This window comes from Diadema antillarum, unplaced genomic scaffold (assembly GCF_040938485.1).
Source record: "Diadema antillarum isolate AM-2024a unplaced genomic scaffold, OU_Dant_1.0 seq00000507_RagTag, whole genome shotgun sequence".
NCBI classification, from domain to species: Eukaryota; Metazoa; Echinodermata; class Echinoidea; order Diadematoida; family Diadematidae; genus Diadema; species Diadema antillarum.
Window position 1 is genome coordinate 1,969,406 of NW_027271462.1, and position 15,130 is coordinate 1,984,535.

General features: G+C 41.2%; 1 protein-coding gene across 1 annotated transcript; it reads right to left on the minus strand.

Annotated features, from left to right (window-relative positions):
- Positions 1–4,270: 4,270 nt before the first annotated feature.
- On the minus strand, positions 4,271–7,666 carry LOC139733971 (cytochrome P450 2U1-like). Its single transcript, XM_071644783.1, has 4 exons — positions 7,291–7,666; positions 5,935–6,563; positions 4,947–5,274; positions 4,271–4,449 (listed from the first exon to the last, which is right to left on the minus strand). Exons 1-4 carry the CDS (start codon positions 7,664–7,666, stop codon positions 4,271–4,273), a joined length of 1,512 nt encoding a protein of 503 aa, XP_071500884.1.
- Positions 7,667–15,130: the final 7,464 nt, after the last annotated feature.

Here is a 15,130-nt window from a genome sequence, read left to right on the forward strand (position 1 = left end):
TCTCCGTCGGCAAGGCCCAGTTAATTTGTCGTAACATTTTATGAACAAGGAGGTGTCATAGAAAGAGTGGAATCTCTTTGCTGTTTGTGCACATTAATGCATAGGATCTACAACGTTCCAATAGTCCTTGATACTAAGTGTATACATATTCAAATTCTATGCACATATCCCTTTCTGAGAAAGGTTCCTCTTGATAACCTGAAAGCTTGCCCGATATTTGCCTGACATAGCAACAACTGATGTATGCAAACTGGTTTCCAAAGTATTGAAGAGTCTTTAGAAGGTACAGGATATAATAGCTTGTTCACTATTACCTCAGGAAACATTCATAATTTTATAATGTGAGTAAAGTGCTCTATGTTTGGCATTCCACTATGGCTTTGATGGTCCATGCTCTATAGGCCGCTCTTCCAAAGAGTTTGGATATGGCAACCAAAGAGTGGTTCGTGTTGAAATCCTCTATGGTACTTGGGGAATATTGTACGGAATAAATCCTTCCAGGTTTTCTTTAAATATATTTGTTATAAATGCCCAAATATTGTGTAACTTCTATAAAATGATTAAAGTGTGTACAAAGTTTCAGAATCTATGGCGCTCTAACAAAAAAGTCCTGTGATACTCCCTGTGGTACTTGTCGGTACCACACAATGTACCACACACTTGTAATGTTACCACAGGAACTGTGTGGTACTGTACCACAGGCTTGCAGGGTACTCCCTGTAGTACTTGTCAGTACCACACAATGTACCACATAAATAAATGTTACCACAGGAAATTGGGGTGAGGCAGGGCCGGCGGAACGGGGGGGTCGCCCCCCCCCCCCCCCACCATACAAAGGAATACGTAAGGTGTCACCACTTTGCCCCCCCCCCCCCTTTTTTTTTTTCTTTTACCCCGGAAGTGCGTAAGTGGCACTAGAAAGAAATAGATAGAAACCTTGAAGTGTGAGCGCGGTACATGTATTTGAAGGCTTTGCTTTTGCGCTGATGACCTTTTTTTTTTTCTTCTTCTTCTTCTCCTTCTTGTTAGCTGATAAAACCCGGAAGTGGCACCAGAAGTCTGGAGTGGGCCCCCCATTTTTTCAAAACGTGGAGCCGGCCATGTGAAGAATAATAATGTTTTAAAATTCATAACTAATCGTAATACTGATTTATGTACTACATGGTTTGAAATCATACAAATCGTCTCGAATGCCCCTTTAAGTAATTGGTAAATGCGCATTTCTGCGTAAATGGGTATCGAGGACTCGAGTCTTCCTGGTCGCGCAACGTCTCCTGGAATGTAGCCGAGTCTCGGGAGTAGCGAGAGAATCAAACATGTTCGATTTTTCGCAGACTCTTTCTAGTCTCCAGCTGGTCGCGGAGACGTCTCCTTCTGGTCGTGGCCAAGTTGCGGAGACCAAATTTATTCGCGCGGTCTCCGAGACGTGTCTGCGACATTGGCAACCCATCGGAGACGTCTCTGCGACTGAGAAAATGCCTCGGAGACGTTGCGGCGAGGTCTCTGTAGACTTCTGGACGAATAATTCATCACCTAATTTGGAGAGTCTCTGAAGTCGCTTCTTTGGTGAGAGCATAGGCCATTAAGTTGTTTGGTCTTTCGAGTCGCACGAGTTGCGTCAGTCGCGGCGAAGTCTCCTCCGGTGATCAGATACGCCATATAGTACGATGTTGTTAAAGGGGTGTTTCACCGGGCTTGAAACTAGTTCGCGACTAGTTCACGACTCCATATTTTACTAGTTGCAGAGACGTCTCTGCAACGTCTCCGAGACGTCTCCTACAAATTACAGAGTCTCCGAGGAGTCGCAAGAAATGTAAACATGTTCGATTTTTTTTCTTTTTTTCTTTTTTTCTTTTTTTTTTTTTCTTTTTTGGGGGGGGGGGGGGGGGGGACTTATTTCCAGTCTCCGCGAAGTCTCCGCGACTCTATTTGACGCTGTTTGACCTACTTGAGAAACCACGTGACCCATCTGCGTGCTGGCATCCTGCCTACATCAAGTCAGTTGATCCTGCAACGGCTCCATCATATATGAAACTTTTTGACACGTGCCATTACTCGTCTCAGAGACGTCTCCAATTGGTGAGACCGCAAGCCATTTTTATGTTGGAGACGCCTCCGCGACTGCTGCGACTGATAAGTTGGGAGACGTCGCGGAGACGTCTCCGTTGGTGAGATACGGCCTAAAACTAGCATCTCACCAACGGAGACGTCTCCGCGACGTCTCCGCAACTGATGGAGACGTCTCGGAGACGTCGAGTAGACTTCGCGAAGAATCGAACATGTTTAAATTTCTTGCGACTCCTCGGAGACTCTGTCATTTTCAGGAGACGTATCGGAAACGTCGCGGAGACGTCTCTGCAACTAGCAAAATCTGGAGTCGCGAACTAGTCGCGAACTAGTTTCAGCCCGGTGAGATACCACTTTTAAGGCTGTATCTCACCAACTGGTCTCCAGCAGGTCTCGGCGACGTCTCTGAGACGTCTCAGAGACATCGAGGAGACATCGCGGAGACGTCTCAGCAGTCGCGGATATAACCAGTCTCCGCGACATCTCCGCAACTGGTGGAGACGTCTCGGAGACGTCGCGGAGACTTCGCGAAAAATCGAACATGTTTAAATTTCTTGCGACTCATCGGAGACTCTGTAATTTTCAGGAGACGTCTCGGAGGCGTCGCGGAGACGTCTCTACAACTAGCAAAATCTGAAGTAGCGAACAAGTCGCGAACTAGTTTCAAGCCCGGTGAGATACCCCCTTTACAGTGACTGATGTACTTTTTTTTGTTACTGATTTTGTTCACGTGTCCTGCTCTTCGCACAGTAGATAGCTCCGTACAGTAGAAAATTGTTTTTGAAATGACTGTGAGATATCCAAAATAAAGTAATCCTAATAAAAGGTGGGGCCCACCTTTTATTAGGATCGCTTTGTTTTACATAAGTACTTTGTTTTTTGATATCTCAGCCATTTCAAAACCGACTTTCATCAAATAAACTCTGAATTCCTCCTAGCATTGTATGCTCTTCAGTATTTCATGTAGTGATTTCTAAGTATCTCGCCAAAAGTTAGAAGCTGAATCTTCACCTCAACCAATACTAGGCCTATAGACCATCCCTTTAACGGGAGAGGTCTCTGAAACTGTCAAAGCAATTTATTCACACCTGCGCCAGAGCGCATATTTCTCCGCTGCATGCATGATAGCCGGTACAAATGAGAAATGTTGGTTTCTTCTGCTTTTAATAACACTTCCCGAAAATAAAGTGTCTATGATTCCGTTACAAATCACAAACAAGTTTCAGATAATCGTTGCTTTATACAGTAGCTAGTTCTATTCACATCATAAATTCATTATCACGCTATATTTGCGTTCTTGCTGCTGAGAAAATGCAGAAATAAACAGTCGATCAAATCGTTGTGTGTGAAATAAACAACATTTAATTAGAAAATGCATCTTAAATGAACATGTTTGAGATGTCTTCTTAAAAGAAGTAGTAATGATGGTGATGATGATGATAATAATAATAATAATAATACTGATAATAATAATATGAAAATGTTTACATAAGCGCACTGATACAGAACTGAAGAGTTAAATTAAAATGCAAAATCATAATTACGAAAACTGTGATGTGCATATCGCAAAGCTGGAGACAAAGAAATAAGGTTAATTGAATAAATGAGGTTCAAGCATTGATCCTGCCTAATCCAAGTTGCGGTTTTTATGCACATGTTCAATGAACCTTTTTCTGAGTGACACTTCTAAGGCTTTTGAAATTGGGATTACAATCATAATGTAACAATAGAAAAATAACCCAAACCCTGTGCATGTATGTTGTCACGCAATGAATATTCATTTCCTTTCGGGTCAAAGCATATACTGTGGAGGACTGGCAGACAAAATCGTGTTATACAGTTGTATAATCAGTGCCGTCGAGAAAGTACATGTATCTAAAAACGCCTTACATGTAGTACAGTATAGTCATAATACTTGGTGATGAGCGAATTTTCGCCATCCTTACAATCCACAGCCAGTGCGTAAAATCTCTGTTATGAGCGGTTGTTGCACAAACTTGAATATTAAACAAAGTAACTGTGCTCATTAGTTGCACTACTTCCAAAACATTTCAAAAAGAATCACACAACATTCTCCATTTCGTTGCAGATATTCTTTAGATATCTACTGCCAGGTGCATTGATCATTAAGATAACTTATTTGGAAAGCTTGAATGTAGAAAATTGCCTCATTTTCGGATCATATCAGCATGATTCCAGCTAATCAACGCGGGCGTGCGATGATCTCAAATTTCCTCGGAGCCAGAGTGGACGTTCGATGACCAAAGCCGTAGTCAGGAAGCACGCCTTCTGGCAGTCGGAAGACAAAATTCTGCAGGAGGCTGGTGAAAAACAGGAATAGTTCCACTTTGGCAAGTTGCTCTCCCAGACACACTCGGCGACCTGAAAACAGAGGGAAGATGATGTGTTGCGATGATCCTCCTTATAGGTATGAGTATAGGTGTGTATAATTATGACTGCCTCAAAGTGTCTATTCATGTGACCAATTATAGTCACTCGATCGACATAATGCAAAGGATGTAAAACAAAAGATTTTGCATTCCAGTAACAAAAATGTGGACATCTCATCTCGATTTTAATTACTGTATTTATACTTTTCGAGTGATTTGTGGGGTGCAATATAATTTTCCTACTGTACGCAATTTAATGTATCAAAGACATCTGTTTTCAGAGGAAATAATTTTGTGAACTAACATTCACTTTCTATTATTACACATAAGGGAAAGGACCATCAGGCAATCATATACATGATCGTAATCATTATAATTCACTGTATGAGCGTTTTTAATTCATACATGTAGTTAACTTTATGATTGGTCTTAACACCTGGATGCAAAAAAGCACGACGTCGGAGCTGAAGAGGTTTATTAAGGTCATACCAGCTCCGAATGGCAGGTGTCCGTCGTGTTTTACGGTCGTCCTCCCGTCCTCGGCCAGGAATCGCATGGGGTCAAAGGTCTCGGGGTCAGGCCACAGCTGGGGGTCAAGGTGCATGCCAACCATGTTCATCATGACAATTGACCGCTCGGGGAGATGGTAGCCTCGGAACAAGATGTCCTCGGTCGTGATGTGTGGAATGCCGAGAGGAGCGATGGGGCGGATTCGGAGGAGCTCAGCAATGGCGGCTTCGGTGTACGGCATCTTGATACGGTCGTCGTAACTCAGCGTGCCGTGTCGCCCGACCACGGAGTCAATTTCCTCCCCAATCTGAAGATATCCCACAAACAAAAAGTGAAATTGCCATCGAATAGACAAAGATAAAAGCACGATTCGCCAAGGCAATTTCAACGATCACAGGATAAGATGCGTCTCTATACAACATCTCCAAGTTTTCGTTTATAAAGTTCTCGTTTGGTCTATAGAGAGTAGAGGCAAATAAATCGGCTATCTAGAAACAGGACCTTCGATTCATATACGATTCACGTTTCTCAACACAGATGTGACAGATATTGCGGAGATGTTACTTAACACGGTAAAAATTATCACTACCGTTTTGAATCTAAAATACACGTATTTCTGGAAGGGACCTTATGGACTGTTTGCGCTTTGGCCTCTTACTGCTCTATAATAAAACTGTCAAACCGTCTATACGTTTGTCTTTCAAAATCAAAGAAACAGGATGTTCGAGGTCTCATCAAACTCATTAAACTAAAAAATGAAAAAGTTAGTAGATTTCAATGCTTCAATTTGTAAAATTAGTATGTAGCAACTTATACAAACTAGATGAATGTGATGACCATGGTCTAACTTAATATCACTGACCTATCACAGCATTATGTTCACTAAATTTCCCGGAATGGATTGACATTTTTGGAGAGGATGATCATAGCATGATGATAGGTGGTTGAGTGGAACCAGCACCGGTACCTTTGCCTGCACTTGCGGATACCCTGCCATGTAGAGCATCGCCCACGTCAGGGTAGTGGCAACCGTCTCTGTCCCGGCCAGGTAAATGTCCAGCAGGGTGCGCCACAGAGTTGATTCGTCCAGGTAGCTGATCTCGCCTGCTGCCTCGGCCCGATCAATTTCGGCCAGACACATATCGATTACATCCCTCGGATGTTCGGCATCGAAAGTTTCGCGGTGCTCCGTCACCTCACCCTTCATCAATCCAATGAGAGCGTTACACATGCCTCGCTCCTTGTTGAACAGAGGAGTGTAGTAGAGCCAGGGCAACATCTCAAGTGGACCATAGAAGTTCTCCGCACCCAACACGTCCGTAATAAGCTGCACCATCTGCTGAAAACGCTCGTTTGAGTATTCAAACCTTCTTCCAGCCGTAATAGTTCGAATTATGTTTGCAACAGCGTAGTTTACCATGCGGAATGGGTCGAAGGGCTGAGCATCGGTACGGGAAAATTCTCGACAGAGGATGTGAGCCTCGTCATTCACAGTATCGCCTAAGGTCCTTTTCCCCATACCGTGCTTCCGAAGGGCATGTAGAAAAAAGCGACGCATTTCGCTCCAAGGCTTCCCTTCAGCAAAAATTATACTTCCTGACGAATAAAGGAAAAGGAGTAAAGCGTCGTTACAATACTCTATGTATTATTCTTGGAGATCATTACCATAATCATTACATAACTCAATCTGAATCAATCAAGTGAAGACTGTTAGTAGAATTTATTGTTACTTTTGATTTTATAAAGGAAAGTCATTTTTCATAACTTTCTTAATTCTTAAAGAGTAATCATTTTATTGTTATGTAATCGGGGTCTGAATCTCTCTACGTAAAGCGCATATAAAATGGGTTGCAATAATTATCATGCGCTAAGGATATCACATGTATATATCATCATCATTCTCATAATACATCTGTACTCTGAGCCAATAGACAATGCTTTTCAAGTGCAGTTCAATGATCACGTATGTGTAAACTCAAAACTCAAAACGTAAACATAATGTCTATATGGCATCATAATTATTGTAGGCCCTATTATTGGAGGTACACAAGTAGGCCCTATCCCTTAGCCACTTGAAACAGTCAGAGCAGGCAATATTCCAATTTCAGGTAACCCTGATCGAGTGGGGTGATGGGGTGTTACGTCGTAACACAGTAATCATCCACACCACTAAGCCTATACATTAGGGAAGCAATAGGGCCTATATAGGCCTTCGTGTAAACATAACCTAATTGACCTTATCTATACACCTCTTGAATCACTAATTAGCAAGAATCCAGGCATTCTATACGCTGTATGTACCTTATTTCGGCTTTTTTTATACCTTCATCCTTAAATGCCACGTGGGCAAGAGGCGCGGTGTCCCTTCCCGACGTAATCGCGGCCTGCTTCACGAACAGCTCTTTCACCATCTCGGGGTCGCTCATGATGACGAGGAGCTTCTTCCCCTTCTGGACGGAGTAGATGTCACCGTATCGCCGGCGGAGGTCGGTCACCAGCTCGATCAGGTTGGGCGGCTTGGAACGCGACACGATGCGCCAGAGGTCGCTAAGGAAGATGCTGAGTGTGGTAGGGCCAGGTGGATATGGGTGGGCAGGGCGTGAGCCGGATGCCCCGCCCTTTCGACGGCGTAGCCAAAGAAAAGTTAAGAGCGCCGTAGCAACACCTATACATATTTGTGTGAACGTTCCTGGATCCATATCTTTGTAGGGCCCCCGTTTTCCCTAAAATACGATAGAACAAAATACAATAAAACAAAATGAAGTCAATGCAAAGCAATTTATATTGATAAGCAGTAAAAGTCATAACAGTCGCTGTATAACAATAACAACAGCCTCTATCTCTACAAGATTGATCCAGGAAAATATAATTTAACACTTCAGAGCTAGCGTCTGTATTCTCTCCAACAGGTAAAAAGTAAACAAATCTTACAGTGAAAAATAAAATAGATATAATTATCATATCATATGCAAATAGTACTTCTTTTGAGTGCAGCGACCAGTGGACAAACACATAACTCCAATCTTGGCCCCAGCTCTCATCGGAATATCATAGTCCATTAAATCATTATCATCCGCAAATCCATTTGTTGAGGACTCGACATGCATGCATATTATAAGCACGGTTGTGCAGAACCATTGTTGCTATATACGTCTAAGGACAGAACGAGAGCGTGCATACACGTGCACACAATATTAGCAAACATAATATATTATGTACATAATATCAGAGCTACCAAGTCTCACGCATTCTGCGTGAGACTCAAGCATTTAGGGGCCGTCTCACGATCTCACGCATGGCACCCATTTTTCTCACGCATCGGGCGAAGTCTGCAACTTGGGCCTATAATAATGAGCATAGGCCTAGCTCAAAATATTAAAATGATAGTTGCAATAGAAGGTATATTTTCCTTTTGTCTTTCAAAATAAGTAAAAATAGTCACTTAATTAGTATGCACCTGATCGCACCATTAAGATCTAAAAATTGAAAAAAGCTCCCTACCGTGGGAGGCCACAGGGGAGAAAACCCCTCCCACACCCTCGCTCGCGCGCACATTCGCCAGCCGAGATGCCGAGTCATGAAAATCTCACTCATAATTTTTTTTTGAACTTGACATCCTTGACATAATATTATATTCTGTACTTGTACCCTAAATATCCTTATCTGTTACACCATCGTTATAGTGATATGGCCTACGGGTACCGTAATGTATTTCATAGTCCTGCTGTATGAGTTCCCAATGTGGCGCGTGTGCGTTATACCAAGGAGGTATACTGGTGGTCGAGCACCTCCGTAGGTTATATACCAGCACTCCCAGCAGAGATATCCATGTTTGGATTGTAATACATACAAGCATACAGGCTAATGGTATCATTATCAGATTGATTATACACACAATTTAAATAATTAGTGTAGGTATATATATAGCTATCGAACTAACCTGCAGCTACGATCAAAACTGCTGTGTGACTCGCAGATCCGGAGCGGTGAACTTCGGTGTGATGAAGTTCCAGCAGACACCAGCGTGTGAAAAATCTCAGTACGCCTCACTGCAACTTCGACGTTAGGAATATGGGAACGTCTTCCTCGCAGACATTACCGTCCGAACGTTGCCTCATTTCTCGCTGCAGTGAATACAAGAGTGAATTATTACCCCATGCATTGTTCGACGTATACTCTTTCAGGCTCACCGCACACTAGCATAATACACCGCCAATAGCTAATTCACCAGGCGCATTTTGTTGTCAATGAAAGAGAGGAAATGTGATATACGTGTAGTCTAGATACTGCGTCTTGTTCAGATGTTTCTAATTTCTTCCTATATGGACTCCAGGGAGAGATTAGAAACATCTGAACAAGGCGCAGTATCTAGAGAGTGGAGATCCCCCCCCCCCCCTAACACACACACGCACGCACACACGAAAATATGCTCTAGAAGATATCCCTGTGGCCATTGACGACTATACCCTGGATATTGTTATAGGCCTACAGGGCCTACACTGTAAATCGCGTTCGTGTTCATGATACGGAAGATATAGATACACTATGAGTGTATACAATCATGTTGTTGTTATTTCAAGTTATATGATAAATTCATATACGCATACTACGTGCTTGTGAGACGTACAATCACAACTGCCAAGAGATTTTCCACCCTGCCAGCACCATCAATATGACTTTCGATCCGTATGTTATGGAGTCCTACGTACATGATTTTATGTAATGATTGTCAATCAATGTTTGGGGGTCAAGTTAACAAAAATCACCAAATATTGATTTGGTAAACGAGGCTAAAATTTCATCACCAAGGGTTTGAAAAAAAAAAATCACCAAATTTAATTTTTTTGTTGTTGTTGTTGTTACCGAGATCACTATCTGGCAACGCTGAACCGGAAGATGAGTGATCAAGAGGAGGAGGAGGAGGAGTGGGGGGGGGGGGGGGGAGAGCTAGGGATAGAGAGAGAGAAAAATGGGGGAGAAAATTTGTTGATCTAGTTCAAATGAAAAATATATGTATTTGTATTATGAAGAGTTTGTTCGAAAAAACCGGTAAGTCCATATTTGCCAAATGGAGATATTTGCGATTAAAGGTCAAGAAAAATAAAGAGAATAATAAGAAAATTTTTGCTTCGTTTGACCATAACTTCTAAAATGTACCTTTATAATTATGTAGTGACCAATATATCATTTAAAAGGTATTATTTTGTACTTTATGAAAGAGACCGTACTTCAAAATCTTCAAAAATGGACTTATCGGTTTTTGCAAACAACGAACTCTTCATGATGTGTGTGTGTGTGTGTGTGTGTGTGTGTGTGTTTGTTTGTGTGTGTGTGTGTGTGTGTGTGTGTGTGTTTGTTTGTGTGTGTGTGTGTGTGTGTGTGTGTCCGTTGGGTATACATCCGTCCTCTCAAGACGCCAAAGCAAGTGAGGTACGCCATGTACGCCTGAATATTATAAAAATAATAGATAGATATCAATAGTAAAAGCAGTCATATATAAACAAAAAGAAAAAACACCACAGGAGCCAAACAATATTAGACTGATGTTTCGGTCAAAGACCTTTATCCACGCTAGTTATAATTAGTCTGTATAGGAAAGAGTAAAATCTTACCGGCGGAAGAGTAGAAATTTGATCAAAATCGGATAGTAGAAAGAATTATGGTATTGTGACGTTTCGCCAATTTCTTCAAAACAGTTCTCGTACAGTTGATATAAATCCCGGATAAAGTCTTTGACGTTGATAATGGCCTTTGACCGAAACGTCTGTCCATTTTTTTTTTTTATTCATTTATTCTTTTATTTTTTATTTTTTGCTCCTGCGGTGTTTTTATATGACTGTTTTTGCTCTTGGTATCTATTTATTACACACCGACGCAGAACTGTCATATTTTGATTATTAGGCCTATATACAATATATATATATATATATATATATATATATATATATATATATATATTTATATATTTATATATATATACATATATATATATATATATATATATATATATATAATATATATATAATTATATATATATATATATATATATATATATATATAAGAAGAATGAGTCTCAAATGCGCCATGTGTAGATCCAACAAGAAGGTTTTTATTCACAAAATTTTCAACCCGCCTCAGGCCTTCGTCAGTGAATTCCAAGATGAACATTATAAACGGCAGACGTGGAATACACAAAAACAAGACCCCGTTACAATAGCAAACAACACGGGAGATATAGGCCTATAAGTCCCAAAATGTAGCTCAATGATCGATATGTACAGGGATATCATTAGAGGAGAGTTCCGCGCCAGTTATTAATTAGTCTGGATCAAGGGCGTACCGAGGGGGGGTGTTTTGGGTGTTCAAACACCCCCCTTTGCCAAAAGGGGGGTGTTTAAGGTGTTCAAACACCCCCCTTGGGCAAGAGGGAGGTGTTTGAGCTATTCAACACCCCTCTTCAGCAATGCTTAGATGTTGACAAATGAAACAAAAGCTGTCTTTACCGCTTTTATTTCCGTTTTGAATTCCGCATTTCCTTTCTTTTGCGTTCATTTTTTTTCTCTCTCTCTTCCTTGTTTTAATGTTTGTGTGGATGATGATACATTATGGAGTTACATAATATCATACGCACTAAAGAACTCGTGTACAGTACGTGTTAATACTACGTTACTGCACCGCGCGCGAAGCTGACGCGCAAACAGAAAACCAAATCAAACAAGATAAAAACAAAACATGAATTCCATGTTTTGTAACGCTGAAATATACAAATTTTCGGCTCGCTCGCTGCGCCCGCTCGCCAAAATTTATCCAAAAAAAAAAAAGAAGAACAAAACGTAATGATGACGTGGAAATATAAAAATTTCGGGTCACTCACTCGTAGTAATTTAGAGTATTTTTCCAAGTCCTTAGTTTGTTGGCATAAATCGTTATCTATGAAGCCGTCACTATCCCATCTTGATTAGAATTGTAAGATTTAATAACCAAAAAATGACAAGAATTCCATGTGTTGTAAGGTGAAATACAAAAATTGTCGGCTCGCTCGCTGCGCTCGCTCGCCAAAATTTATCAAAATTTATCAGATTTTATATCACCCTCAAAAAAAAAAAACCTTTTAAGTGCTCGAAAAAGCACATCAAGTGGACTTTTTTAAAGTCCCTACCGGGATGGGATTGGGGTTGAACACTGTTGGTATAAATCGTTATCTATAAGACCGTCACTATATCTTGATTAGAATTGTCATTCGAAGATTTAATAACCAAAAATGACAAGAATTCCATGTTTTGTAAGCTGAAATACAAAAATTTTCGGCTCGCTCGCTGCACTCGCTCGCCAAAATTCTTCAATATCTATTACATTTAAAACACCCTCAAAAAGACCCCTTCTATAAGTACTTGAAAAAGCACATCATGTGGACTTTTTTTAAGTCCCTACCGGGATGGGGTTGGACACTGTTGGAACAAATCGTTATCTATAAGGCCGTCACTATGATTAGAATTGTAATTTGAAGATTTAATAACCAAAAATGACAAGAATTCCATGTTATGTATAAAGCTGAAATATAAAAATTTTCGGCTCGCTTGCTGCGCTCGCTCGCCAAAATATATCAAAATTTAGGGTTGCCTATTTATACATTTAAATCACCCTCAAAAGACCCCTCTTAAATTTATCAGATTTTATATCACCCTCAAAAAAAAAAACCTTTTAAGTGCTCGAAAAAGCATATCAAGTGGACTTTCGCTCGCATTTAATCGTTATGCCATTCTCCTGATGTTACTGCCTGCAACTGCCAGCAGTTGCACCCGGTGCGCCCCCTCCCCTTAATTTCTAAAGCGAAAAAATATAGCTGCCAACGGCAGTTTGGGGACTTAAAATGTCAAAATTTTCAAGCTCGCTCGCTTCGCTCGCTCGCATTTAATCGTTATGCCATTCTCCTGATGTTACTGCCAGCAACTGCCAGCAGTTGCACCCGGTGCAACCCCCTTAATTTCCAAAGCAAATATATATATATATATATATATATATATATATACATATATATATATATATATATATACTACCTTATCAACATATATACATATATCATTATACATAGCTACAAACGGCAGTTTGGGGACTGTAAAATGTCAAAATTTTCAAGCTCACTGGTCATACCTCCCCCAATCATGAACATAAACCGACACCCTTGACGACCAGTGGCGAAAAAAATGTGAAAAAAAAAAATGCGAAAAAAATGTATATATACATGTAGCCACAAACGACAGTTTTTGGACGGTAAAATGTCAAAATTTTAAAGCTCGCTCGCTTCCCTCGCTCGCATTTAACCGTTATATTCCATTCTCCTGATGTTACTGCCAGTAATTGCCAGCAGTTGCGCCCGGTGCGCCCCCGCCCCCCCCCCCCCCGAATTTCCAAAGCGAAAAAATATAGCTACAAACGGCAGTTTGGGGACTGTAAAAATGTCAAAATTTTCAAGATCGCTCGCTTCGCTCGCTCGCATTTAATCGTTATGCAATTCTCCTGATGTTGCTGTCAGTAATTGCCAGCAGTTGCGCCCGGTGCGCCCCCTCCCCTTAATTTCCAAAGCGAAAAAATATAGCTACAAACGGCAGTTTGGGGAATGTAAAATGTCAAAATTTTCAAGCTCGCTCGCTTTGCTCGCTCGCATTTTATCGTTATGCAATTCTCCTGATGTTGCTGTCAAATTGCCAGCAATTGCGCCCGGTGCGCCCCCTCCCCTTAATTTCTAAGGCGAAAAAATATAGCTATACAAACGGCAGTTTTGGGACTGTAAAATGTCAAAATTTTCAAGCTCGCTCGCTTCGCTCGCTCGCATTTAATCGTTATGCAATTCTCCTGATGTTGCTATCAGTAATTACCAGCAGTTGCGCCCGGTGCGCCCCCTCCCCTTAATTTCTAAAGCGAAAAAATATAGCTGCCAACGGCAGTTTGGGGACTTAGAATGTCAAAATTTTCAAGCTCGCTCGCTTCGCTCGCTCGCATTTAATCGTTATGCCATTCTCCTGATGTTACTGCCAGCGACTGCCAGCAGTTGCACCCGGTGCAACCCCCTTAATGTCCAAAGCAAATATATATATATATATATATATATATATATATATATACATATATTATTATACATAGCTACAAACGGCAGTTTTGGGACTGTAAAATATCAACATTTTCAAGCTCGCTTGCTTCGCTCGGTCGCATTTAATCGTTATGCAATTCTCCTGATGTTGCTGTCAGTAATTGCCAGCAGTTGCGCCCGGTGCACCCCTCCCATTAATTTCTAAAGCGAAAAAATATAGCTACAAACGGCAGTTTGAGGACTGTAAAATGTCAAAATTTTCAAGCTCGCTCGCTTCGTTCGCTCGCATTTAATCGTTATGCAATTCTCCTGATGTTGCTGTCAGCAATTGCCAGCAGTTGCGCCCGGTGCGCCCCCTCCCCTTAATTTCCAAAGCGAAAAAATATAGCTACAAAGGGCAGTTTTGGGACTGTAAAATGTCAAAATTTTTAAGCTCGCTCGCTTCGCTCGCTCGCATTTTATCGTTATGCAATTCTCCTGATGTTGCTGTCAGTAATTGCCAGCAGTTGCGCCCAGTGCGCCCCCTCCCCTTAATTTCTAAAGCAAAAAAAATATAGCTGCCAACGGCAGTTTGGGGACTTAAAATGTCAAAATTTTCAAGCTCGCTCGCTTCGCTCGCTCGCATTTAATCGTTATGCCATTCTCCTGATGTTACTGCCAGCAACTGCCAGCAGTTGCACCCGGTGCAACCCCCTTAATTTCCAAAGCAAATATATATATATATATATATATATATATATACATATATTATTATACATAGCTACAAACGGCAGTTTGGGGACTGTAAAATATCAAAATTTTCAAGCTCGCTCGCTCCGCTCGCTCGCATTTAATTGTACAATTATGCAATTCTGATGTTGCTTCCGGCCATGAGGTGCGCCCCCCCCCCCCCCCCCCCCCCCAATGTCTTGACCCACGGTACGCCACTGAACACCCCCCTCTAAAAAATCCTGGGTACGCCTATGGTCTGGATAGGAAAGAGTAAAATCTTACAGGCGCAAGAGTAGAAATTTGATCAAAATCGGATATAAGAATTTGGTAAGTTAAAATTGTGAAGATTTGCTAATTTCTTCAA

What these genes read in the sequence shown, in the direction of transcription:
- LOC139733971 (XM_071644783.1), bottom strand. Translation starts at nt 7,666, where the DNA reads ATGGATCCAGGAACGTTCACACAAATATGTATAGGTGTTGCTACGGCG. An exon ending in CGTGGCATTTAAGGATGAAG is followed by an intron (nt 6,564 to 7,290) that starts GTATAAAAAAAG and finishes TTTATTCGTCAG; the next exon opens with GAAGTATAATTTTTGCTGAA. An exon ending in ATCCGCAAGTGCAGGCAAAG is followed by an intron (nt 5,275 to 5,934) that starts GTACCGGTGCTG and finishes GGATATCTTCAG; the next exon opens with ATTGGGGAGGAAATTGACTC.